At 44.8% G+C, this 24,935-nt stretch overlaps 2 protein-coding genes across 5 annotated transcripts in view; one reads left to right on the top strand and one right to left on the bottom strand.

The window, feature by feature from the left end:
• Positions 1 to 22,177, top strand: part of LOC109866883 (early endosome antigen 1) — a 44,914-nt gene extending 22,737 nt beyond the window's left edge. For 2 of the 3 annotated variants that reach the window (XM_020455769.2, XM_031801162.1), the window contains 20 exons: positions 1,567 to 1,683; positions 3,386 to 3,715; positions 3,967 to 4,116; positions 4,429 to 4,548; positions 5,698 to 5,901; positions 6,101 to 6,301; positions 6,502 to 6,615; positions 10,928 to 11,083; positions 11,293 to 11,432; positions 11,691 to 12,021; positions 12,350 to 12,451; positions 12,661 to 12,855; positions 12,917 to 13,099; positions 13,764 to 13,949; positions 14,267 to 14,398; positions 14,620 to 14,805; positions 15,115 to 15,353; positions 15,959 to 16,079; positions 16,556 to 16,654; positions 16,898 to 22,177. In XM_020455769.2, the coding sequence (XP_020311358.1) occupies positions 1,567 to 1,683; positions 3,386 to 3,715; positions 3,967 to 4,116; positions 4,429 to 4,548; positions 5,698 to 5,901; positions 6,101 to 6,301; positions 6,502 to 6,615; positions 10,928 to 11,083; positions 11,293 to 11,432; positions 11,691 to 12,021; positions 12,350 to 12,451; positions 12,661 to 12,855; positions 12,917 to 13,099; positions 13,764 to 13,949; positions 14,267 to 14,398; positions 14,620 to 14,805; positions 15,115 to 15,353; positions 15,959 to 16,079; positions 16,556 to 16,654; positions 16,898 to 17,020 (3,429 nt within the window). In that variant the 3' untranslated portion in view covers positions 17,021 to 22,177. Of the gene's footprint in view, positions 1 to 299; positions 315 to 1,566; positions 1,684 to 3,385; positions 3,716 to 3,966; positions 4,117 to 4,428; positions 4,549 to 5,697; positions 5,902 to 6,100; positions 6,302 to 6,501; positions 6,616 to 10,927; positions 11,084 to 11,292; positions 11,433 to 11,690; positions 12,022 to 12,349; positions 12,452 to 12,660; positions 12,856 to 12,916; positions 13,100 to 13,763; positions 13,950 to 14,266; positions 14,399 to 14,619; positions 14,806 to 15,114; positions 15,354 to 15,958; positions 16,080 to 16,555; positions 16,655 to 16,897 lie in introns of all 3 variants that reach the window. The other variant, XM_031801161.1, reaches the window with a different exon arrangement.
• Positions 22,096 to 24,935, bottom strand: part of LOC109887677 (pleckstrin homology domain-containing family G member 7-like) — a 42,918-nt gene continuing 40,078 nt past the window's right edge. For both annotated transcript variants that reach the window (XM_031801163.1, XM_031801164.1), the window contains 2 exons: positions 24,038 to 24,135; positions 22,096 to 22,975 (listed from right to left, as the gene is read on the bottom strand). In XM_031801163.1, the coding sequence (XP_031657023.1) occupies positions 22,862 to 22,975; positions 24,038 to 24,135 (212 nt within the window). In that variant the 3' untranslated portion in view covers positions 22,096 to 22,861. The remainder of the gene's footprint in view (positions 22,976 to 24,037; positions 24,136 to 24,935) is intronic.

Below are 24,935 nucleotides of genomic sequence, written 5' to 3'. Positions count from 1 at the left end.
TAACCTGTTTTACCTGCGATAGACTACACTACCATCCACTCCGGCTGTAGTAGATCCCTTCAATGATAGCCAGTTGGTTGAATGTTGAGATGATTGAAACAAATCACCTAATCTCTGAATGCCTTGCTCAGATCAAACCTGGTGAGGAAACCGTTTGTCACTGCTCTGTCGGTCTCTGTGTTTTTCTACGCTCATGTGTTGTTTGTCTACTAGTGCTTACCTCTTTGCTTTGTCTCTTTCCCTTCCCAACCTTTGCTTCCATTCCTCCTCACCCAATTCTCCCTTTCCCTTTCTTGAAGATCTGTAAACTGGAGGTAAAGCATTGCTGTTTTACTCGGGCACCCCAATCTCCTCTCTATTTTATGCATGAACGTTTCAGTGACTATTTAGTTATCAGAAATGGGGTTTATTTATTTTAGGTGTCTCTGCTGCCTGTATGTTTGTGTATTTGACTGCCTATTAGTTGTTATGCCTTTGCTCGACTCTCTTCGTACTGTATAGATGCGCTGTAGGCTTGCTGGCTTTCCAAGTGAATGCTTTTAAAATAATGTTTAATGCAAGTATGATATTTGTACAATAAGGATTACAATTCTAATCCTGAATATTAAGGCTATGGCCACTTCATGTTACACACACAGACACTCATCCATGCAAATTGCCTGGGTTATTATTTGCTTCTGGCAGGAATTTTACAACCACTAATTATTGTAAATTTAGACTGAGAATAGTGTCTAGCTATGGTAAAGGGTGAAATAAGTATAGTCACTTATCTGCTTAATTGTTACAAATTGTTACAATTATAAGAACAGACGGTCAGTCTTGATGTGGCTAAAAGAAAAGGAATATAAAATATACTGTTTACAGATAACTCACTCTACAACTTTAGATGAAGTTGCGTGGGAAATGTAATGGGACGGCGAAATAAGTTTCTGTCATGGACAAAGGAAAAATGTTGATGCGAATGTACAAACAGTCAGGAATGATCCGCAAGTAAGGTGGACCCTTTTTCGAATAGGAAAGTGATGTAAAAACAGACTTGGCTCATTAAAACTTCTTCAGGATCGGTGTCCCTTTCACGGGACGGTTGAGATAATGTAGGCTAATATGATTAGCATGATGTTGTAAGTAACAAGGTTGAGGGGGAGGTATTTGGGGGGGGGGGGTCTCAGATGGTTGAGGGCCAGCACTTGAGGGGGACGATCTTGGATGGTTGGTGGCCTGGCGGTTGGGAGCTTGGGCCGGTGGCCAATTGTACTTGGTGGGAGATCTGTCCATGTGTTCTAGGGTGGGGCACTGCACCCTGGTTGCTCCTGTGGGTCACTCTGGATGGGGGTGTCTGCTAGATTACTGAATGTAATGTAAATGTTGAGCAGCTTCACTGCAGGTAGATTGATTGTATGTTTTAAAAAGCATTCTTTATAAAATTCCCAAGACTGCTTACAGCCCAGTCGCCAGTGGGTATGTGAAGTCCTCTTGACCACTCGACCAGAATCTAGCACATGGCATGTGAATGTTTTTTTAATGTAAACAAAGGAAAGTGTCTCACATTGATTTTGTGTGTTTCAGATGACCATCTCTCAGCTGAAGGCAGAGCTAGAGAAGGGACCTCAGGAGGCAGCAGTGTACACCCAGCAGATCCACCAACTACAGAGCTCTCTGAACAACCTGCAGCAACAGAGCCAGGTCTCTCTCTCACACACACACACACACACACACACACCAACAACCAGTACTTCCCCTCCCATAGTTTTATCAATGCTCCATCAGTCCATGTCACCACCATCACAAATGTACCTCCCGTTAAGACACTTTGATCGTTTAACAGCTTTACAATCGTAACAACAGATGAAATACAAACACTCACACTGTAGGATGTGCAACCTGAAATAGCAATAGACATGTAAAAATATGCCAGCTTTGCCAGGCCATTATTTTAGTCTCTTAATTAACCCAGCTTCCTCACGTACCACCTTCTCATCACAGTGCTCTACTGTCACCAGCCTGAGATGAGCTTTCATTGGCAACATCGACATGTTGACAAAACACACACACAGGCCTATAATTAAACCAGCAGTGGTTGATATCTGCCCTGGCAACCCGCCACTTTGGACTAAAATACGATCGCAGGTAACCGCAGCGATGCGCCAGTGTGTTTTTTTGTTTGTTTTAAACTCTGGCAACCTAAACTATGGCCCTTAAAGCCCCCCCCTTGTCAAGCGTGTTGGTCGTGGTGCTGCCGGCACAGCTGCTCTCCATCTCCCAAGTAGGTGTCTGGGAGACAGGGGTGATAAGAAAGGTAGTCCACCACAGACCTTCCACCCGGGCTCTCAGTTGAAAAAGTCACAATGTGACTTCCCTGGTTCTGAAAGTATAATTAAATGATGTTTAAATCAGCTTGTCTGCATGGAGACTGGATGCACACATGCGCTGCTAGGACCACCCACAACTAGGACATGAGATGGGATGTATTGTTTAAACAGAGAACAGAGAGTGGACAGTTGGGTAAAAATAAAGAGGTAGATACTGGAGAGAGAGAGAGGTACGTTGTATATAAAGTGGGAAATCCAGAGAGGGGGGAGGGGGAAGTGTGGAGAAAGAAAATATGCATAAAGACAGTAGATGGGGAGAGACAGACAAAGGCAAAGGTTTAAACAAGAACATTGGAAGGAGAGGGATGGACAGAGGTGTTGAAAGAAGAGGCTCAGCTGCTGTGGGACAGGAGGAGGACCGGAGAGCAGAGGGGAAAAGGGATCTGTGTGGGGGTTTTATGTCCCTGTCACACCCCCCACTCAGCAGCACTGTCATTAACACCATTGTATTCTTTCATCGCCCCCGTGGGGCAAGTTTACTACACACACACCCCGGTATTCAAGAACCTGTTGTAAAAACATGTGCTCAGAAATCTAATTCCCCCTTGCTCTGCCTTGCATGCAGGTCTGTAAGGATGCAGTATTGAACGACGAGGTTGAACGACCAACGTCACTATGACGTTTTGCCTAATGGGTACTGAGCTGTTAATTAGACTCCTATTAAATGAATCCTCATATCCTCACTTTGGTAAACATCTGGCAACTATTCTAAGGGTGTGTATAATACTTTCCATTACACATGACCTCGAAATCTGAAGAGGGAAGGTTCATATGCCCTCTAGCAGATCTCCCCTTATGCTAATCTGTTCGGCATATCTATTTCTGTCTTTCAAAACGTTCTGAAACCTGTAGGCCATTTAGAAGACTCTTTTGTCCAAAGCAACTTGCATTTGTTATGATCCCTGCCCGGAATTGAACCCGTAATCTTGGCGTTGCTTGTACCACACTCTTACCAAGTGAGTTACACAGGACCATAATCACTAATCACTATTTCCCACTCTGGTTCCTTCCCCCAGATGCTTTCAGAAACGCTTGGGCGCAGGGAGAAGGAGTTCCAGGAGCTGGAGGACTGCCTGGGGGCTGAGCAGGCCTCCAAGAAGACAGCCCAGGACAGTCTGCACCAGACGGAGATGGAGGTGCAAGAGCTCCAGGCCCGGGTGGCAGGGGCTGAAGCCAGCCTGCAGAGAGCCCAAGCAGATCTGGGGGAGGAGGCTGGCAGGCTCCGGAGGGAGGTGGCTGAGCTGGAGGCCAAGCATGGGGAGGTGAAGGCGGAGAGGAAGCAGCTGCAGCAGCAGAGGGAGGAGAGGGAGAGCCAGGGCCTGGTGCAGCAGAGTGAGATCAACCAGGTTAGTAGTGACACGGGCAAGCACACGTCAGACACAGACAGACACGCACAAACACACACCCACGTATTCAGGTCAAACACATGCACACACACAGGTCAACCACACACACACACACACACATCCGCACACAGGTCACACACATACCGGTGAGACACACATGATCATCTAACACACTCAGACACACAAGTCTTTGGTCAATTGTCAGCCTACCTCATCCACCTACTCCTCTTCCTCCTCCTCCTGTGTTGTAGCTGCATGCTAAGCTCCTGGAGGCGGAGCGTCAGCTGGGGGAGGTGCAGGGCCGTCTGAAGGAGCAGAGGCAGCTCTCTGGGGAGAAACTGAAGGATCGTGAGCAGCAAACCGCCGACCTGCAGATCAAACTGTCCCGCTCAGAGGAACAGGTAGGTACACCACATGAGTTTCATATAGGATGGGTATCCACATAAACATAGATTTACTAGAACCGACATTCAAATCAATGTCCTGTGATAGGTGGAGCATCAGTCATATTGGCCCTTCATTTTTATGGGAGCAGTAGAGTTGAACAGAGACCGATATTGTTATAGGATGTATATGGATATATGAGGACTTGGGATTGTTGCACAAGCTCCTTTATAGATTGGCCTGTCTACTAGAAGTGGGGGGTTTCAGAATAAGGCCATAAACTGAGGTACTGTATTGGGACTGACCTCTATATGTGTGTCCTGCTGTAGTTGAAGGAGAACAGCAGTAAGATGTTGGATGTGCAGCACCAGCTGGAGAAAGCTAAGCAGCAACACCAGGAGCTTCAGGGCCTGCAGCAGAACACCAACACCAAGCTCAGAGAGGCACAGGTACTGCCAGACATGTCAACATAGCACTTGTGTTTTGTGTCAGTACAACTCCCCTCTTCCACTGTGTACAGTAGAACCTATGTGAAGGGATGTTCAGCACCAGAACACACAACACACATTATTACAGGGTTGTATTGAATATGGCACACCTTATCGAAACAGAAAACTACTTTTTGTATTGGACAGGTCCATGTCGTCCCATCCTGTTTCAGTCTATTTGTTTTCTGTCGGATGCCTTATGAACATGACCCAGGACCAGGGCTCTAAATTTAAAATGCCATTGATAGCACTGGTGCTCCCAATAAAAAAAAAAGTTAGGAGCAGAACATTAAAGGAGTACCAGAGACATTTTTATTAACCTTTATTTAACTAGGCAAGTCCAAACCCGGACGACGCTGGGCCAATTGTGTGCCGCCCTATGGGACTCCCAATCACGGCCGGATGTGATACAGCCTGGATTCGAACCAGGAACTGTATTGACGCCTCTTGCACTGAGATGCAGTGTCTTAGACCGCTGCGCCACTCAGGAGGCCAGATCTGAGTTCTACTTCAGAAGCACGTTGTGTCCTAGAAATGAATGTGGAACCCTGCCAATTTATTTATTATAAAAAGATAAAATGTTGTTAGAAATACATGTCATTGAAATAGTAAATTGTGGAATATTAAGTTTCTACATTATGGAAAAGCACTATTTTTCTATTGAGGCATTGCATTCAAAATTGTACACTGTCTCTTTAAGATCGTCAAGTTTGGGATGATGACATTGCTATGATTATTGATCTTCTGAAGAAGCTATCCCATTTTTCTCTCTGTGCCCCCGAACTGTTTTGATATACTGGTTGTTAGTTAGCTAGCTCATGAGGTAACAAACATTACTTAACAAAATGTAAAACAAATCCGCCCGTGAGTAGTTTTAGAACAGCCCGCGACATGGTTTATGAATGTAAACCCCCCAATCCATGACAAAAAAACATTGCGTCTGTAAATGGGTCAATATCGTTTGAACTGTTTGGGTAAGAAACGAGCAGTTTTCACTGTATTACTGGTGCAAGCATGACTCTAATGAATCTGATCTCGGGGAGACAATGCTTCAAGACAACATGTTTGTTTGACTCGTCTCCCTCTGCCTCTTCGTCCATGTCCTATTAGAATGACCTGGAGCAGGTACTGCGTCAGATCGGGGACAAGGACCAGAAGATCCAGAACCTGGAGGCCCTGCTGCAGAAGACAAAGGACAGCGTGAGCCAGCTGGAGGCTGAGAGGGAGGACTTGGTGGCCAAGATCCAGGCTGGGGAGGGAGAGACGGCCGTGCTCAACCAGCTGCAGGAGAAGAACCACACTCTACAGACGCAGGTAAAAGCACACACATATACATAATTAATACAGCATTCCGACGCCCGCACACATTGTGTTATTCAATTTGTGTGCTTAGGTGTTGTGTTAAGAAGAACACTACTGATGTGATACAATATAGCACTGTAAAAACATACAATAGCCTAATCATGATCTGAGGGATTTAACTCATTGTCTCTTCCTATTTTGGGGGCTATAGGTCACACACTTGACAGACAAGCTGAAGAACCAATCAGAGAGCCACAAGCAGGCTCAGGACAACCTCCACAAGCAGGTGCAGGAGCAGAAGAGCCTCCTCCGTGCGGCCCAGGACCGAGCCCAGACTGTGGAGACCTCTCTAGGGGAACTGAATGCCCAACTGACAGAGAGTAGGGAGAAGGTGGCCCAACTGGACACACAGGTAGGGTGAATGGACTGATTGATGGATAAATATTATTCCTATCCCTTTACTATTGACTGGAGAGTGGGATAAACAAATAGGGGCACAGATAACCTCCCCCGCGACAGGGTTCTATGTCCCAGAGTTCAGAGCGTTAACCGCTCAACCAGATTCCGGCACTAAAAAAGTTATTGTTTTGTTGCGTTATGTTTTTTCCCCAGTTGAAGTCTAAGACGGAGATGCTGCTGTCGGCTGAGGCAGCCAAGGCAGCCCAGAGAGTAGACCTGGAGAACCACCTGGAGACAGCCCAGCATGCACTGCAGGACAAGCAGCAGGTAAGCCATTGGTTGTATGACAACAGCAGAATATACTCATGCTGGATGAATATAGTATCTACCAGAATACTAATTTAATGGTGACCCATCTCTTAACATAATAATGTATCACTTATTGTCTTCTTTTCTCAAATTAACATGCATCTGTGGGACAAAAGGCCCAAGCTAAGTGCTAGGCCCCATTCCAATTCTTTAAAAGTGCATCAATCAAATGTATTTATAAAGCCCATCAGCTGATGTCACAAAGTGCTGTACAGAAACCCAGCCTAAAACCCCAAACAGCAATCAATTCATATGTAGAAGCACAGTGGCTAGGAAAAACCCCCTAGAAAGGCCAAAACCTAGGAAGAAACCTAGAGAGGAACCAGGCTGAGGGGTGGCCAGTCCTCTTCTGGCTGTGCCGGGTGGAGATTATAACAGAACATGGCCAAGATGTTCAAATCACAGTGGTTGTCGCGGGTGCCTTCCCCTTCCCCCCCTCGGGAACAAAAACAGAATAATTACAACCGTAAGTAAACAATTTCAATAATCAAAAACAGTCCTTTTGACATACACGTCTGCAGGACCGGCTACAAAATACTTGACAAAACCTGTCTCTGAGCAACAACCAACACAGGACATCCAAGAAGCTCTCTCTGAGCAACAACCAACACAGGACATCCAAGAAGCTCTCTCTGAGCAACGACCAACACAGGACATACAAGAAGCTCTCTCTGAGCAACGACCAACACAGGACATCCAAGAAGCTCTCTCTGAGCAACAACCAACACAGGACATCCAAGAAGCTCTCTCTGAGCAACAACCAACACAGGACATCCAAGAAGCTCTCTCTGAGCAACAACCAACACAGGACATCCAAGAAGCTCTCTCTGAGCAACAACCAACACAGGACATCCAAGAAGCTCTCTCTGAGCAACAACCAACACAGGACATCCAAGAAGCTCTCTCTGAGCAACAACCAACACAGGACATCCAAGAAGCTCTCTCTGAGCAACGACCAACACAGGACATCCAAGAAGCTCTCTCTGAGCAACGACCAACACAGGACATCCAAGAAGCTCTCTCTGAGCAACAACCAACACAGGACATCCAAGAAGCTCTCTCTGAGCAACAACCAACACGGGACATCCAAGAAGCTCTCTCTGAGCAACAACCAACACAGGACATCCAAGAAGCTCTCTCTGAGCAACAACCAACACGGGACATCCAAGAAGCTCTCTCTGAGCAACAACCAACACAGGACATACAAATAAGCTCTCTTCCTGAGCAAAGGAACACTGGCTTTTATACAGCTGGAGAAGGTGTCTGTAATGACAGATAGCTGTATTCTCTGACGAGAGGGCGAGGTCAGCTCCAATTAGCAATGGGGCCGACCAATCAGCTGCTTGGGGGAATTTCCTGAAGCCATTTCCTGAAATAAATACACATACAACAACACAGAAACTGGGGAACGTAATAGTTACATAGATGAAAAGATGCTGTCCTTGAAACAGTCTTGATATGTTCGTCAAAAGAGAGATCAGGGTCCAGAGTATCGCCAATGTCCTTCACAGTTTTATTTGAGTCAACTGAACAACCATCAAGATGAATTGTCAGATTCAACAGAATATGTCTTTGTTTCTTGGGACCTAGAACTAACTAGCATCTCTGTTTTGTCCGAGTTTAAAAGTACAGCATTTGCTGCCATCCACTTCCTTATGTCTGAAACACAGGCTTCTAGGGAGGGCAATTTTGGGACTTCACAATGTTTCATCGAAATGTATAGCTGTGTGTCGTCTGCATAGCAGTGAAAGTTAACATTATGTTTCCGAATGACATCACCAAAAGGTAAAATATATAGTAAAAACAATAGTGGTCCTAAAAAGGAGCCTTGAGGAACACCGACATTTGTCAGAGGACAAACCATCTACAGAGACAAACTGATATCTTTCCGACAGATAAGATAGAAACCAGGCCAGAACTTGTCCGTGTAGACCAATTTGGGTTTCCAATCTCTCCAAAAGAATGTGGTGATTGATGGTATCAAAAGCAGCACTGTCTAGGAGCACGAGGACAGATGCTGAGCCTCAGTTTGACGCCGTTAAAAGTTACCACCTTCACAAGTGAAGTCTCAGTGCTATGATGGGGTCTAAAACCAGACTGAAGAATTTGGTGTACATTGTTTGCCTTCAGGAAGGCAGTGATCTGCTGCGCAACAGCTTTTTCTAACATTTTTGAGAGGCATGAGGGATTCGATATAGGCCAATCATTTTTTAAACATTTTCTGGGTCAAGGTTTGGCTTTTTCAAGAGAGGCTTTATTGGTACACATCCGGTGGATAGAGAGCCTTTTATTATGTTATTAGGGCCAAGCACAGGAAGCAGCTCTTTTCAGTAGTTTAGTTGGAATAGGGTCTAGTATGCAGCTTGAAGGTTTAGAGGCCATGATTATTTTCATCAATGTGTCAAGAGATATAGTACTAAAACACTTGAGTGTCTCCCTTGATCCTAGGTCCTGGCAGTGTACATTTTGGATTCTTCTTATTTTCCTCAATTAAGTTGGAAAAATAGAATGATCAAGCAGCAGTGAGGGCTCTTCGATACTACACGATACTGTCTTTTCAAGCTAGTCGGAAGACTCCAGTTTGGTGTGGCGCCATTTCGTTCCAATTCTCTGGAAGCTTGCTTCAGAGCTCGGGTATTTTCTGTATACCAGGGAGCTAGTTTCTTATGATAAATGTTTTTAGGGGTGTGACTGCATCTAGGGTATTTCGCAAGGTTGAATTGAGTTCCTCAGGTGGTTAACTGATTTTTGTACTCTGATGTCCTTGGGTACGTGGAGGGAGTCTGGAAGGGCTTCTAGAAATCTTTGGGTAGTCTTAGAATTTATAGCACGGATTTTGATGATCCTTGGTTGGGGTCTGAGCAGATTATTTGTTGCGATTGCAAATGTAATAAAATGGTGGTCCGATAGTCCAGGATTATGAGGAGATCCACAGCATTTATTCCTCGGGACAAAACTAGGGCCAGAGTATGACTGTGGCAGTGAGTAGGTCCTTAGACATGTTGTACAAAACCCACTGAGTCGATGGTGGCTCTGAAAGCCTTTTCGAGTGGGTCTGTGGACTTTTCCATGTGAATATTAAAGTGACCAAAAATTTGAATAACATCTGCCATGACTACAAGGTCCGATAGGAATTCAGGGAACTCAGTGAGGAACGCTGTATATGGCCCAGGAGGCCTGTAAACAGTAGCTATAGAAAGTGATTTGAGTAGGATGCATAGATTTCATGACTAGAAGCTCAAAAGAAGAAAATGTCGTCTTTTTTTTGGTAAATTGAAATTTGCTATCTTAAATGTTAGCAATACCTCCGCCTTTGCGGGATGCGCAGGGGATATGGTCACTAGTGCAACCAGAAAGAGAGGCCTCGTTTAACACCAAATTAATCAGCCATGTTCCAGTCAGGCCAATCACATCAAGATTATGATCAGTGATTAGTTCATTGACTATAACTGCCTTGGAAGTGAGGGATCTAACATTAAGTAGCCCTATTTTGAGATGTGAGATATCACAATCTCTTTCAATAATGACAGGAATGGAGGTCTTTATTCCAGTGAGATTGCTAAGGCGAACACCGCCATGTTTAGTTTTGCCCAACCTAGATCGAGGCACAGACACGGTCTCAATGGGGATAGCTGAGCTGACTACACTGACTGTGCTAGTGGCAGACTCCACTATGCTGGCAGGCTGGCTAACAGCCTGCTGCCTGGCCTGCACCCTATTTCATTGTGGGGCTAGGGGAGTTAGAGCCCTGTCTATGTTCATAGATAAGATGAGAGCACCCCTCCAGCTAAGATGGAGTCTGTCTCTCCTCGGCAGGCCAGGCTTGGTCCTGTTTGTGGGTGAGTCCCAGAATTTGTAGATAATTGGCCCTCTATCTTTTGGGAGGGGCAGAAAACAGTTTTCAACCAGCGATTGAGTTGTGAGACTCTGCTGTAGAGCTCATCACTCCCCCTAACTGGGAGGGCGCCAGAGACAATTACTCGATGCCGACACATCTTTCTAGCTGATTTACACGCTGAAGCTATGTTGCACTTGGTGACCTCTGACTGTTTCATTCTAACATCGTTGGTGCCGACATGGATAACAATATCCCTCCCTCGAAGTAATCACTGATTAGACATGACAGTACAGGGGAAAGTCATGAGATGAGCCCTTGTGTTCACATGTCCAATCATAACTAGTCAATGATTACGTCAAGGAAGGAAGTAAGGTTGGAAGGATGCATTTTTAGAGAATTCCTAGTAATGCCTCATCTCTCCTGTCATTATAGGAGCTGAATAAGAGCCAGGCATGTGTAGAGGAGCAGGGCCGGAGGCTGCAAGAGAGACATGAGCAGTGTGGCCAGCTGGAGGCCAGTTTGAAGGAGGTCAAAGACAAACTGCTGACCGCAGAACAGTGCATAGAGCAACTGGGGGGACGGGCCAAGGTCAGTTACATGCACGCGCTTACACGTGGAGTTCCTGGGGGAGGCACTGTGTGTATTACCTTTACACATTTCATACATTTTTGCATGCAGATTTTTGTTTCTTACGATATGAACTGGGTTTTTAGCTCATACACACATCTTGGTATCAGGTTTGCAGTAGAGACTGGGAGTCACTGTGATGTCTCTGAAATGTCAGTTTTGTGTGACAGAAAGCGGAGGCAGAGGGGGTGGAGCTGAGGGCGGCCAGGGAGCAGACTCAGCAGGAAGTGCAGAAGCTCCAGAAGCAGGGGTCAGAGGTCAAGGGAAAACTGAAGGAGCTGGGTCGCCTATTAGAGACTGAGAAGGCCGGGTAAGAACTAAGTAGAGCTTTTTGATGCTGGGCGCATTCAGGTTACCATTCCGACGGACACAATGACAAGGTCAAAGTTCAACATACCATCTCTCGTCAACAAGGAAATTGACCATTGCAGCAACAGTCTATAGGCTGTTCACCTGATTATAAATTAAGTATGGTTCTGGCTAATGACAATAAACCAAGCTTATTTCCTTTTTGTTGGTCATGGATCCACATCCAGTACTCTTTGTGACTCGTCTCTGCTTCTCTCAGGGCTGCTGTGTTACAGGAGGAGCTGAAGAGAAAGACTGACTCCCTGAGCGACACGCGGCAGCAGCTGGAGCGCTGTGAGCAGGAGAAGACCTCCCTCCAGGCCAGCCTGGACAAGCTAGCCCAGGAGGGGCAGGTGCGGCAGGCCGAGCTGGACAGAAAAGCCCAGGGTTTTGCTGGAGACCTCCAGAAGGCCATGCAGGAGAAGGAGGCCCAGTGGAAAGAGCTGGCAGCAGCCAACGACGGTCTGGCTAAAGCCTCCAAGGCCCTGAAGGAGAGCCAGAGCCAATTGGACAAGGAGAGGAAGAGCAGCAAGATAGTCTTGGAGGAGAAGGTGGGTTTAGTGTGGTGTAGCGTGGTTGACCTCGATGTGGGAGGTACAGACTGCAACATAAAGGGTTCCGGTAGCTTCTTGGGCCCGTATTCATTAAGGGTTCCAGAGTGGGAATGCTCATCTAGGATCAGTTGTGCCTTTTAGATCAAAATGAATAAGATTGCATGGACAGGGGGGACCAGATCGAAGATCAGCACTCTTACTCTGAGATCCTTTATGAATAGGGGCCCTGTTTTTCTCGAATTGGTGTTGGTGTCAGTATTATCACCAAAACTATATTAGTCTAGACTAGGTCAAATCCAACAGTACATATGTGAAAATGTTTCAGGAGAAGTCCCATGAGATGGCCAGACAGGAGCTGCTGAATGCCACAAAGGCCACCACCAAGGAGATGGCAGAGGTAAAAGGGCAGCTGGAGAATATCAGAGAGGTAAGCAGCCCATAGACATGAATACAGGGTCCTATTCATTAGGAACAAAATGAAAGAAGAAAAAAACTGAATGAAACCAGGAGGGACTACTTGAATTAGTCCAATATGAAACACACTAAATATTTTGCTATGGTGTGCCCTAATGAACACGACACAGGCCTGATTGTCCATGCTCTCACAAAAGGTTTAATTTTGTGTCTGACTGGCAGGCAGAGAAAGGGTTGAAGATGCAGCTGACTGTATTAACAGAGCAGCACACCGAGAACAAGGAGGCCCTGAAAGAGAAGGAGAAGGGGGTGCAGCAACTGCAGACACAGCTGAAGACAGCCCAGGGGTCCTTCAACCAGGAAAATAAGAAACTGGAGAGCCAAGTGAGCGAGCTGCAAGGAGCACATGCCAGGAAGGTAAGAAGACACACTTAATTCCATGCAGCTCCATGTTTTGGACTAAATGTGTGTATTCCAGGCTGAGGAGGAGGGTCGTCTGAAGGAGCAGGTGTCAGGCCTGGGCCAGGAGCTGAGTTCTGAGAGGACCAGAACAACTGAGCTGCAGAAGGCCCTAGAGCAGAGTCAGGAGGGTCTGGCCAAAATGCAGTCTGACTACTACGGCAAGGAGTCAGAGGTGTCATCTCTCAGACAGGACCTCGCGGTGAGTGGATGAACATGCAGGCATAGAAATGGAATTACTAGAATTGACATCCTCATCCAATTTATATTTCTATGGATGCAGGACAGGGTCAATGGCAGTTGGACAATAATATTAATTGTATGAGGAGAGACATTTTGTGCAAGTGAAGAATATATGTGAGAAGACCAAGGTAGTTCAATGGAGATACCAGATTCAGACCGCATGGAAATAAATGTATATATATATATTTTTTTACCTTTTATTTAACTAGGCAAGTCAGTTAAGAACAAATTCTTATTTTCAATGATGGCCTAGGAACAGTGGGCCAGGAGCTGAACTGCCTGTTCAGGGCCAGAACGACAGATTTGTACCTTGTCAGCTCGGGGGTTTGAACTTGCAACCTTCCAGTTACTAGTCCAACTCTCTAACCACTAGGCTACCCTGCCGCCCCAAATTGATCATCAACATCAGATCATCAACATCAGACACTAGTGTCTGCCTAACCAACTACCAGGACACCATAGGTGTAGGATCAAGCAAATCATAGCATTTTAAACTTTTTACATAATGCTAATCTAGTTTGCAAGTATGGAATGCACACACAAGTATGTGACCTGAGCCTGTTGGCTGTGTTTGTATGAAATGTGTGCTATATGTGACCCACGCCTGTGTGTACTCTGTCCAGGCGTCTGAGGAGAGGCTGACCCTGTCCCAGGAGGAGTTGGCTGCTAACCGGACCCAGCTGACTGGTCTGGAGGGGCAGGTCCAGGGAGTGGAGGCTGCCCGGACCTCCCTGAAGCAGGAGCTTGCCAATCGGGACCAGAGGCTGGGCCAGCAGGAGACAGCCCTCAAAGAGCTGCAGAAAAATCAGGTCAGACCCAGGATCGTGTTCAAACAGCATCTGAGTTTCCTGTCCAGATAATCGGGTTCATTATGATCTAAAAGGCTAAACTAATCCTTGATAAGAGCCAGGAGCGAAGACTCCGACTGTATGTCTGACTGGGGGGTGTCCCGATTGGATCTCTTGTTATAGTTGTTGTAAATCTTGTTCCAACCCATAGTCAGAGTGTCATGATATTTGGGGACTTTGATCCATATCAGACCTGGTCTCCTTCCCTAATGGGACTTAGGGTGTGAGTTGTATGGTTGTTCTCCTCATGCTGTAACCCCCTCCCCTCCCCCACACAGGGTGTGACCCAGGAGGAGCTGCAGAAGGAGAGGCGCAGAGTGAAGGAGCTGAACCAGACTAAGGCTGCCCTAGAGAAGGACACAACCAGACTGGGTTCTGAGCTGAAGGCACTCGGGGAGAGGAGTGAGAAGGTGAGACCCTCCTTATCCAGAGATTTACGAGGGGTCCATTGAGTGGAAGATGGAGGGGTTGATTCGGAATTGAAACAACTGAATCCCATATCAACCCCTATCCCCTAGGCACTACTGTAGATCTGCGATGATTGGATAGGTGTCAGCAAAAGTTTGACAATTCCATCATATTGCTTACACCTATCCACCACACCCCTCACCCCTTATCTTCTCCCCCCAAGGAGTTGAAGGAGCTTGGGGAGGCCAAGCAGTTGTTGATCCAGCAGAAGCTGGAGGTGCAGGGCCATGTGGAGGAGGTGCAGGCAGCCCTGGAGCAGGAGAAAGCCCTGCACCAGGTCACCAGGCACAGTGTTACCCAGAGAGAGGAGAAGTCTCGGGTGGAGGTCCAGGAGGTCCAGGTCCAGCTGGTACGCTTAGTTGTTTACCTACCTACTAACATTCCAGAGGGCATCAACACTTATTAAAGCAGCTACATGTGATGTTTGACATTGAAGTGCTATTTGCTGGTGGAACACTTCCAGTGTTTTTAAATGCTGTGCTTTGTAGACCCCATGCAGGCTCTTTTTGTAATTTGCTGTGTTTCAGTAATGTCTTTTAGGTATCATCACTCTGATGATTTGTACATCTCCTGTAGGTGTGGCTTTTCTCCTCTAAACTTCTAAATACCTTGTCATCTCTTTCCCGCTTCCTCCTCCCCATCCCCCACCCCTCCCCAGGCGTCAGAACGTAAAGTCCGGGAGGAACAGGCGAAGCGGGGAGAGGAGGCAGAGGCGCGGCTGGGCCTGCAGGTGACGGCGCTCAACGAGAATGTGGCCACGCTGAAGAGGGAGTGGCAGGGCAGCCAGCGGCGCTGTGGCGAACTGGAGAAGCAGACTGATGAACTGCGGGGTGAGATCGCTGTGCTCGAGGCCACCGTGCAGAACAACCAGGACGACAGGCGCGCGCTTCTGGAGAGGTGAGGGTGTGAAGTTGTCTTCAGAATTGCTACCGCTAATGTTGTGGTTTTACCAGAAACTATAATGTAGCTAGAAATCACCTAGATCTCCCCTCATGGATGTCTTTCAAATCAAAATGTATTTGTCACATGCTTCGTAAATAGTAAAATGCTTACTTACGGACCCTTCCCAAACAGTGTGCAAAAGAGCACATTGGCTGATAGCCTATCCAGCAAGGTGTCAGAGAGAACTGATTTCCAGTAGTTTTGTTTTGCTTAAAATGACACAACAACTAGGTTCCAGTTTAATAACGTTTACTTTACCTTATTTCCACGGTAAATGGTTGTCATTGCGCTCAGGACAGGTCCATCCACAGTGAGGCAACCGCGCAGGCGTACTAGTAACAGTATCATAGTAACAGACATTTTGGAATACTTAAAACATGAACTTAATAGTTTGTAATGCAGCAGATGATGCGTTGGAGGTGGTTAGTGCTTTTAGAGTTGTTTTCTCTCTTTCTTTCCCTGTACTATCTCTTTCTCTCACTCTATCCTTTTTTTTCTCTCTCCTCTTATGGTAGCTTTTAGCCTTTCACCATTGTGACAATGTAATGGTTGTGTTTCAGGTGTGTGAAGGGTGAGGGGGAGATGGAGAAACTGCAGTCCAAAGTGGTGGAGATGCGTAGAAAACTGGATGATACAACCGCTGCCATGCAGGAGTTGGGCAGAGAAAACCAGTCACTACAGGTAACAATGCAGGACACATAACGCCATGTTAGACACGTGTATTATGACTTCAGTTGCATCGTTCTATGTGACCTGTAGCGGAACTAGACAATGCAACACAGTACACATACACCAGTCTACATGTATTTTATTAGGATCCCCATTAGCTGTTGCCAAGGCAGCAGCTACTCTTCCTGGGGTCCAAATGTATTAGTCCCAACAGTCCACAGCCGTGGAGCCACTATAGTCTGACGACCCATTATTACATCATTTACTAATCTCATTTAATTGTTAAGCCGTGGACGTGTCAAAATATCCTGCACCGCTCTGCGAGTTAGAACTCTTTAGAACTTGTTTAAAGGGTACTTAAAGTTAATAGAGCTGTGTGTGTTAGTGTGTACATGCCTGTTTGTATAGGTGCAGACGTGCAGTGGAGCTGGTTTTCCAGTGTGAATGTATATGGTTTAACCCCTCTCTCTCCCTGTCCCCATCTGTAGATAAAGCAGTCACAGTCTCTTACCAGGAAGTGGGCGGAGGACCACGAGGTACAGAACTGCATGGCCTGTGGGAAGGGCTTCTCTCTCGCCATCAGGAAAGTGAGTTGTGTTGCATGTCGGTCTGTTCATCTGGGTTGTGTACATGCTCAGAAAACCTTTTCAAATGTTTTGCAATGGAAAATGTGTGTTATCTTACAAGTTCAGGTAGACCCAGTCCATCTTCTTCTGTTTGGTTCCTAATGAACACGACCATGGTGAAGAAGGAGGTGACGCAAAGGAGTTGTAAAAAGTGTTATATCATCTTCCTAACTGACTCTACTCTCTCCCACACCCCCCCCACAGCACCACTGCAGACACTGTGGCAACATCTTCTGTGCAGAGTGCTCTGCCAAGAACGCTCTCACACCCTCCTCCAAGAAGCCTGTGCGGGTGTGTGAGACGTGCTTCGAAGATCTCCAGGGTTGACACCTCTCTCTCTCGGCCTCCTGGCCCCGCCAGTGACAGCATGTCTCATCGTTTCCTACGTGACCATTCTTACAAACGGACTCAGAAATCAACACCTGTCTCTCTGACTTCATGGACCATTGGAACCAATTAGACCTACTGTGCTGATTGGATGGGAGTGCAGAAGAAGGGGCCACAGTCACTGAATGGGTCAGGGCCAGTGGTCTTAGTAAGGGGGGTAGCTGGGGTCTCGGTGTCACACAAGATGGGAATATGATGGAAGAAGCACAGCAGACAAGCCAGAGCTATGGGATGGGATGGGCCAAATCTGTATAGTGCCTTTGCCACTTGTGAGGCTGGCTGGTTGGTCAGAGAGTGGTAACGGAGAAAGCTCAACAGCACTATCCATCTTTACTCTACATGTCTAGCTTGGATGGCGGCCATCTTGGTTTGGCATCGTTAGCATCTTTTAATGTTTAGGAAGACGAGGGGGTTGACTAAGTATACGTTGGGTCTAGAAGGGTTGTGAAGGCAGGTGGAAGAAAGGGGTTAAATCCCCAACAGGTTAAGTTGTTTTAACAAAAGGATATAGAGTTACGTTAAAGGGTTGAAAGCAGTGGTTCTGTTTGTTTTAGGATAAGTATTTTGTTAATGACCAAAGAATGTCCATCTGGAGTAGTCCAAATGTCCTGAGATGGTAGGATATTAGGCAAAATGGAAAGCTTGGATTTTTCTTTACCTTAATTTAATCTCAATTACTTTTTAAATCTAGCTGAAAGCTTTGAGTTTTTTACTTTTAAAGTCCTACATTTTTATCATAAATTCAGACATGCTTGAACATGGCTGGCATTTATAATGTACATCAGATTTTGTTTTGCAATGCTGCTCATTTTTCTACTAAACGTAAATGAAGACTTTGTTTTGCACCGTCGTTGATCTCTTGCAAACAACTGCTTGTGGTGGTGATTTTTGTCATTGATTGCAGACGTGACGTGATGTGATCCACGTGGTTGCGTGTGGTGGTTTCTGTCGCCTGTATCCCATTCAACATCATGACTACTTACTGCAGGAGCTGTGTATGCTCTGGTTTGAAGCAATAACTGTCTGCGTGGATCTTTGTGTGTGTGCGTGCGCGTGCGTGTGTGTGGTGTTTTAGGAATGATGTGTGTGTGTGTGTAGGTTGGCAGTGTTGTCTGTCTATACAGCACCTCTACAGTGGTTTAACCTTTGGTCTGTGGACCACCAGGGTACTGTGTTATTTCATTTTTATTCTATATTTCTTTCTATAATAATAATTGGGAGTATTAAAGGGGGACTGAACCTCCTGATTTAGCCTCGGTTTCAGTTTTCCTCATAAGGAAATTCAACTGTGAATAAGATTTGTGTCTTGAAGGCGTGCTTTGATGTGTCTCGTGTGTGTGTGTGTGTGTGTCCGAACGTGGGAAGCCTTTGTACTTTCACTATGCCTAAACCGTACACACTTATAGTCACTCACCCTTCTAGATGACAATTAGCTTCAGCCGGCCGGTGTGCAACCATGGAAAAGTTGGTTTGACTTTGGATGGACCGTCACTAAATTACACAGTGTAAATGGGACAATATTTTCATGTTGCACATCTTTTAGTTGTCTCATTAAAAGCTTTCAATATTTTTGTATATGAATTTCTACAATTTTAAATTGGTTTTTAGGTTAATTGAAATTTGGAAATATTTACCTTTTGTTTTAATTTTATTTTTTACATTGTTCCATGTACATTGTGCAATTTACTGATTCGCGGATGGTGGGCCTCGAGCTTTTGGCGGTTATTTAGTGGTCCCCAAAACGGAGATGGTTGGGAACCGCTGCTCTATAGTATGCATGGTGGCTGTTAAAACCTTCGCTCTACAACACTTGGACGTGTCATAATTGATTTACGCTAACTGCAAACTCTTTACCATCAGTCAAATAGAACTGATAACACTGTACAAAATGTCATCCTCATTCAAGTATTCTTATTTTCTTTCTGACAAGCTCTTAATACTGACTAAACTGCTCCTGCATTGTCTCGTCAATCCGCAGTATATGATTGTATTAAGAATTTGTGAGTGACTTGTTTGTGTGGAGTGGTTAGCTGTCTGGGTTCTGGTTTGCTGTCCGGCTAGCAATCTGCCTGTGTCCGGCGAGCTGAACATCCTTTACTCTCTCTACAGTCCTTCCTCCAGAGAATATATATGCCATTTAGCAGACACTTTTCCAAAGCAACTTGCCACTGCCCTGGCGTTACAAGCGACATGCTCTACTAACTGAGCTACAAAGGACCACCCAGAAGGTCATTCTTAAACACATGGCTTTGTACCAGGTCACTTTGATCAAGTAGTCTCATGTGTTAGTATCCATCTCTGCATTGCATTGGTTTGGTATCGTCTACCTCAGATTGACACAGGCATATAAATAGTACTATGGTTAACCTGAAAGATCACGAAAGTATTCATTCTCTGCTGGCCTGTCCATACAGATCAAGTTCCCCAGCTTGCGATGGGTGTCGTTACTAAGGCCAAGAGTTTGGCGGTTTAGGCTTCACTGCTTTTATCCTACTCTGGTTTAAGAGCCCACACATCAGATAGTGTCTGAGTCCCAACCTCTCTCTCTCAGTGCCATGGTGTCACTCCGTGAGGAAGACACAAGTATTGCCCCACTAACTATCACCCCATTCTACCCCTACAGTTGAGCGATAGTCACCAACCCTGGTTCTGGAGAGAGCTACAAGGTGTGCAGGCTTTTGTTCCAGCCCAGCACTAGCACCTGTTCATAAAAATTTCTCATTAAGACATTAATTAGTTAAAACTGTTATTTCAGTGCTCGGCTGAAACAAATGCCCCCCCTGTAGGGTTTACCATCTTACTGTATGACATTATCACACACTAATACCTGGCTGTTGTATTATCTTTGTAAAATTGTAATTTTCTTATGGATGAAAATGAAGGAGAGAGAAATTATGTTAAAAAACACTTGTAATGTAAAAGAAAAATCCATAATTGTCTTACTGAATTCATTTTAGTGAATGGTACTACTACACTAATCTGTGTCTTGTTTCACGTGGATGTCGGTCATCGTCATGCATGATGTATCGATTGGCTTTATAGTGCACATTCTTCTTTCTCCACTTTGGAGGATACCATGGTCCTGTTCATATACTTTAGGAATGTCTTTACTCATTTCCTTCAGGTAAGCACAGAACTGTAAGTGGATGGATAGGTGAAAAAGGTTATGACCCTTTCACTTCCACCTATCCAACCAATTGAGATCTGTGACTACTTCAAGGAAGGTAGGAAGGATGCATTTCTGGAGTATTGTAACAGAGGCCCATATGTAGTGGTTGTGCCTTAAGTCAACATCTTGTTTGTCAGGCTCTCACAGTGACAGTCGGGAACACTGCCACCACAGACTACAGTTGAGGTCGGAAGTTTACATTCACCTTAGCCAAATACATTTAAACTTAGTTTTTTTTCACATTTCCTGACATTTAATCCTATTAACAATTCCCTGTCTTAGGTCAGTTGGGATCACCACTTTATTTTAAGAATGTGAAATGTCAGAATAATAGTAGAGATTTATTTCAGCGTTTTATTTATTTCATCACATTCTCAGTGGGTCAGGAGTTTACATACACTCAATTAGTATTTGGTAGCATTGCCTTTAAATTGTTTATCTTCGGTCAAACGTTTCAGGTAGCCTTCCACAAGCTTCCCACAATAAGTTGGGTGAATTTTGGCCCATTCCTCCTGACAAAGCTGGTGTAACTGAGTCAGGTTTGTAGGCCTCCTTGCGCGCACACGCTTTTCCAATTCTACCCACAATTTTTAGACAGAATTGAGGTCAGGGCTTTGTGATGGCCACTCCAATACCTTGACTTTGTTGTCCTTAAGCCATTTTGCCACAGCTTTGGAAGTGTGCTTGGGGTCATTGTCCATTTGGAAGACCCATTTACGACCAAGCTTTAACTTCCTGACTGATGTCGCTTCAATATATCCACATAGTTTTCCTGCCTCATGATGCCATCTATTTTGTGAAGTGCACCAGTCCCTCCTGCAGAAAAGAACCCCCACAGCATGATGCTGCCACCCCTGTGCTTCACGATTGGGATGGTGTGCTTCACGATTGGGATGGTGTTCTTCGGCTTGCAAGCCTCCCCCTTTTTCCTCCAAACATAATGATGGTCATTATGGCCAAACAGTTCTATTTTTGTTTCATCAGACCAGAGGACATTTCTCCAAAAAGTACGATCTTGGTCCCCATGTGCAGTTGCAAATTGTAGTCTGGCTTTTTTATGGCGGGTTTGGAGCAGTGGCTTCTTCCTTGCTGAACGGCCTTTCAGGTTATGTGGATATAGATACTTTTGTACCCGTTTCCTCCAGCATCTTCACAAGGTCCTTTGCTGTTGTTCTGGGATTGATTTGCACTTTTCCCCACAAAGTACGTTCATTTAGGAGACAGAATACGTCTCCTTCCTGAGAGGTATGATGGCTGCGTGGTCCCATGGTGTTTATACTTGCGTACTATTGTTTGTACAGATGAACGTGGAACCTTCAGGCGTTTGGAAACTGCTCCCAAGGATGAACCAGACTTGTGGATTTCTACAGTTTTTTTTCTGAGAGTTTAGCTGATTTTCTTTTGATTTTCCCATAATGTCAAGCAAAGAGGCACTGAGTTTGAAGGTAGGCCTTGAAATACATCCACAGGTACACCTCCAATTGACTCAAAGGATGTCAATTAGCCTATCAGAAGCTTCTAAAGCCATGACACCATTTTCTGGAATTTTCCAAGCTGTTTAAAGACACAGTCAACTTAAGTGTGTGTAAACTTCTGTCCCAGTGAATTATAAGTGAAATAATCTGTAAATAATTGTTGGGAAAATGACTTGTGTCAAGCACAAAGTAGATGTCACAACCGACTTGCCAAAACTATAGTTTGTTAACAAGAAATTTGTGGAGTGGTTCAAAAACGAGTTTTACTGACTCCAACTTAAGTGTATGTAAACTTCCGACTTGAACTGTACCCGACCTGGAAGGAGGAACATGTTGTGTGTGTGATGAAGGAAAGAAAGAATCATGATATTTTATGTCCAAGATGTACCATTTATTGTATAAAAAAAAATCCATCATGATTAAGAGTAAATAAAACAAGTTGTTTCTATTTTCCTTGGTTGTCAGTGTCTGTTTATACCAGTGTGTTAAACCAGAGTATGTGTGATGTATCATGTTTTGATACACACTGGGGTGATGTTATGATTGTGTATGTTGCACTGTTTGCCACAGACACATTTCCACAGTTTAAGTGAATGTGTACATGTGTTCTGAGCACACATCAGCAATGCAGAACAGTCATCTTCTCATTTTCAAAATTGTATTGTAATCTATTATGGTACCGCAATACACTTTCAAAGCAAACATTAATTTTACAAAAGTTATTACAAGGGGTTGGCAGGGACCACAGTGCATGATACAGTTATAGTAATCCTCGTTTTAGCCAGAGTCTAGTGCAGTGTTCGGCAACTCTGGTACTGGAGAGATCCATCATGTGTAGAGGTGTTTGTTCCAGCCCAGCACCAACTAATACACCTGCTTCAACTAATCAAGGGTCTCAACAACTAGCCAGTAGCTGGTTTAAAAGCTCAATCAAGTGTATTTGTGCTGGCCTGCACACCCCTTTCACACTACTGAGCCAAGTTGTACTGGGCTGGCCTGGTCACGCATCCACCAACCACCTAGTTTCTGGAACTGTGCTGGAAAGGACAGTGTTAAAATAAAATCAGAGCCACCTATGGTTCAGGCACCAGTAGCAGTGTTTGTGGTCATCTGTTCTAGTAGCAAAAGTGGGACTGCTCAAATCTGGGAGGACTCTAGCCACAGTGAGGTGCTCTTCACCCGGGGAGGCTGCTGGGAATACAGTCTCAGCAGCGTCGCCACAGCACCCTCTATCTCTGACATCCACACCCTCTGAAAACACACACACATTTGTATTGTTATGGTTGATATTGTTGGTTTTTATCAGGGGCACAAATTTGGTTTTAGAATTGGGGGGGGCAACTTCTTTTTTTATCCGATAAACACTCCAAACAGCCTACCCGACCGCTCGGAAGAGTGCATGGTCCTAAAGCACACTGTCGCATTGTTTTGTATCACATTCCAATGATAAAACGGTGGGTCAAAATGCAATTTCATAATGTGGTGGAGGGGGGGGACATGTCCCCAGTGAAAGTTGCTCCCCTGGTTTTATATTGTTGTTATTGTTCCCCTTTCTCCCCCCCTTCTTTCTACATTGTTTTGTACTTCCCTTTTAATCATGTAAAGTGTGTTGTGACGTTTGTAAAATGCACTTTAAATTAACTTAACTTGACACATTCAGGGTACCATGACAATACTCTGCTAACTCATGCCCAGTAATGAAGGAAATTCCACCTAACCTAGACGTATCAGAGAGCAAGGTGACTCTGAAAGTACTGGAATAAACGATCAGGACAGTGGAAAAAAGTTACTTATCTGCTAGTGTAGTCTAACGATGACCCAACACTAGCTGGAGTGTGTCACTTGATTTCTGGGGGGATAGCAATAAGTATGTTTGTTCATCCCAGACAGATAGACTGTAAATAGCTGAACAATTAATATTATCATGAAACATTGTGATGAATGCTATAACACAGGAATGTATATGCCAGTTATCAACCACCAACAAATCTAAAACTGTATAACCTTTGACTCTGCTATGAGAATATTGAGATGGGAGTTTCCTGCTATTGATAGATCCATGCCTTACATAAGATACCACTGTTATGTGGTATATCATGTTATGTGATGCCCTGAGATGTTAGCAGGCTATTGTTATGCCAACGGAATGTTGCCAGTCACCATGGTACAATTATAAGCACCCAGCTACACATGAACAAGAAAATGGTATGCAATCCAATTCTCACTGTAAAAACATTGCTGTCCAAAGTGTTTTTGTTTGTTCTGCAACACACACAGTGTGTTTAATGTCAAGTCAGACTGCTCTTACTGTACCTTGACGGCCTCGGTTGGAGCTTGTAGGATGAAGGCAGCGATACACTGCTGGTAGCGGTTCTGGTGCATGATGATGAAGGATTGGGGTAGTCCTGAAGCTGAGAAGAGAAGGATAAAACATTCTTTAGTTCACACCTTTGAAAACGTAGCAACAAAAAAATTCTAGCAGAAAATGAAAACAAGCATTTGTTGTTGGATCAGCTCAGTTGGTACCTTCCTGTTTTAGCCCGTTTGCTTCCATTTTGTTCATAAACAAGAGAACTGGTTTGTATTCATTAACGACACAGTAGTACAAAAGAAAGTACTGAACAAACAACTCAGGACTGATACTGCAATCTGCTGTTTCGATTTGTATTTATTATGAATCCCCATTAGCTAAAATCCATGTGTACGTGTGTAGGGTTGCACATTTTGGGGAATATTCAGAGGTGGAAACTTTCCGTGGGAATATATGCAAATTAATACCATTTAAATGTAATGTTTTTTTGCATTGAATATATTTACCATATCATATGGAGACAGAAACAACATTTTATCATTTTACCCATAAGTAGACATAATTGCAATTGATTTAATCCTTCCAATAGAAAAAAATTGTCTAGAAACTAAAGCTTTGGTTGTCTTCCTCTCAGGCTTCCATGTCTTCTCCCTGGACCTCATCAATGTCCACCTCTTGAACATTAGAATCTGAGGCCTCATCTTCACTGTCACTTTCCAACCTTGTTGAGGATGGCTCATTGTCAGGCTAAAAAAGCCTCAAATTTGCCCGGATGGCCACCAATTTTTCAACCCTTGTATTGGTCAGCCTGTTGCGTGCTTTGGTGTGTGTGTTTCCAAACAAGGACCAGTTGTGCTCTGAGGCGGCTGATGTTGGTGGGATTTGGAGGATGATGGAGGC

The sequence above is a fragment of the Oncorhynchus kisutch genome, linkage group LG22 (genome assembly GCF_002021735.2).
Source record: "Oncorhynchus kisutch isolate 150728-3 linkage group LG22, Okis_V2, whole genome shotgun sequence".
NCBI classification, from domain to species: Eukaryota; Metazoa; Chordata; class Actinopteri; order Salmoniformes; family Salmonidae; genus Oncorhynchus; species Oncorhynchus kisutch.
Note: the sequence above shows the minus strand (reverse complement) of the source record. Positions and strands in the feature narration are given on the sequence as shown.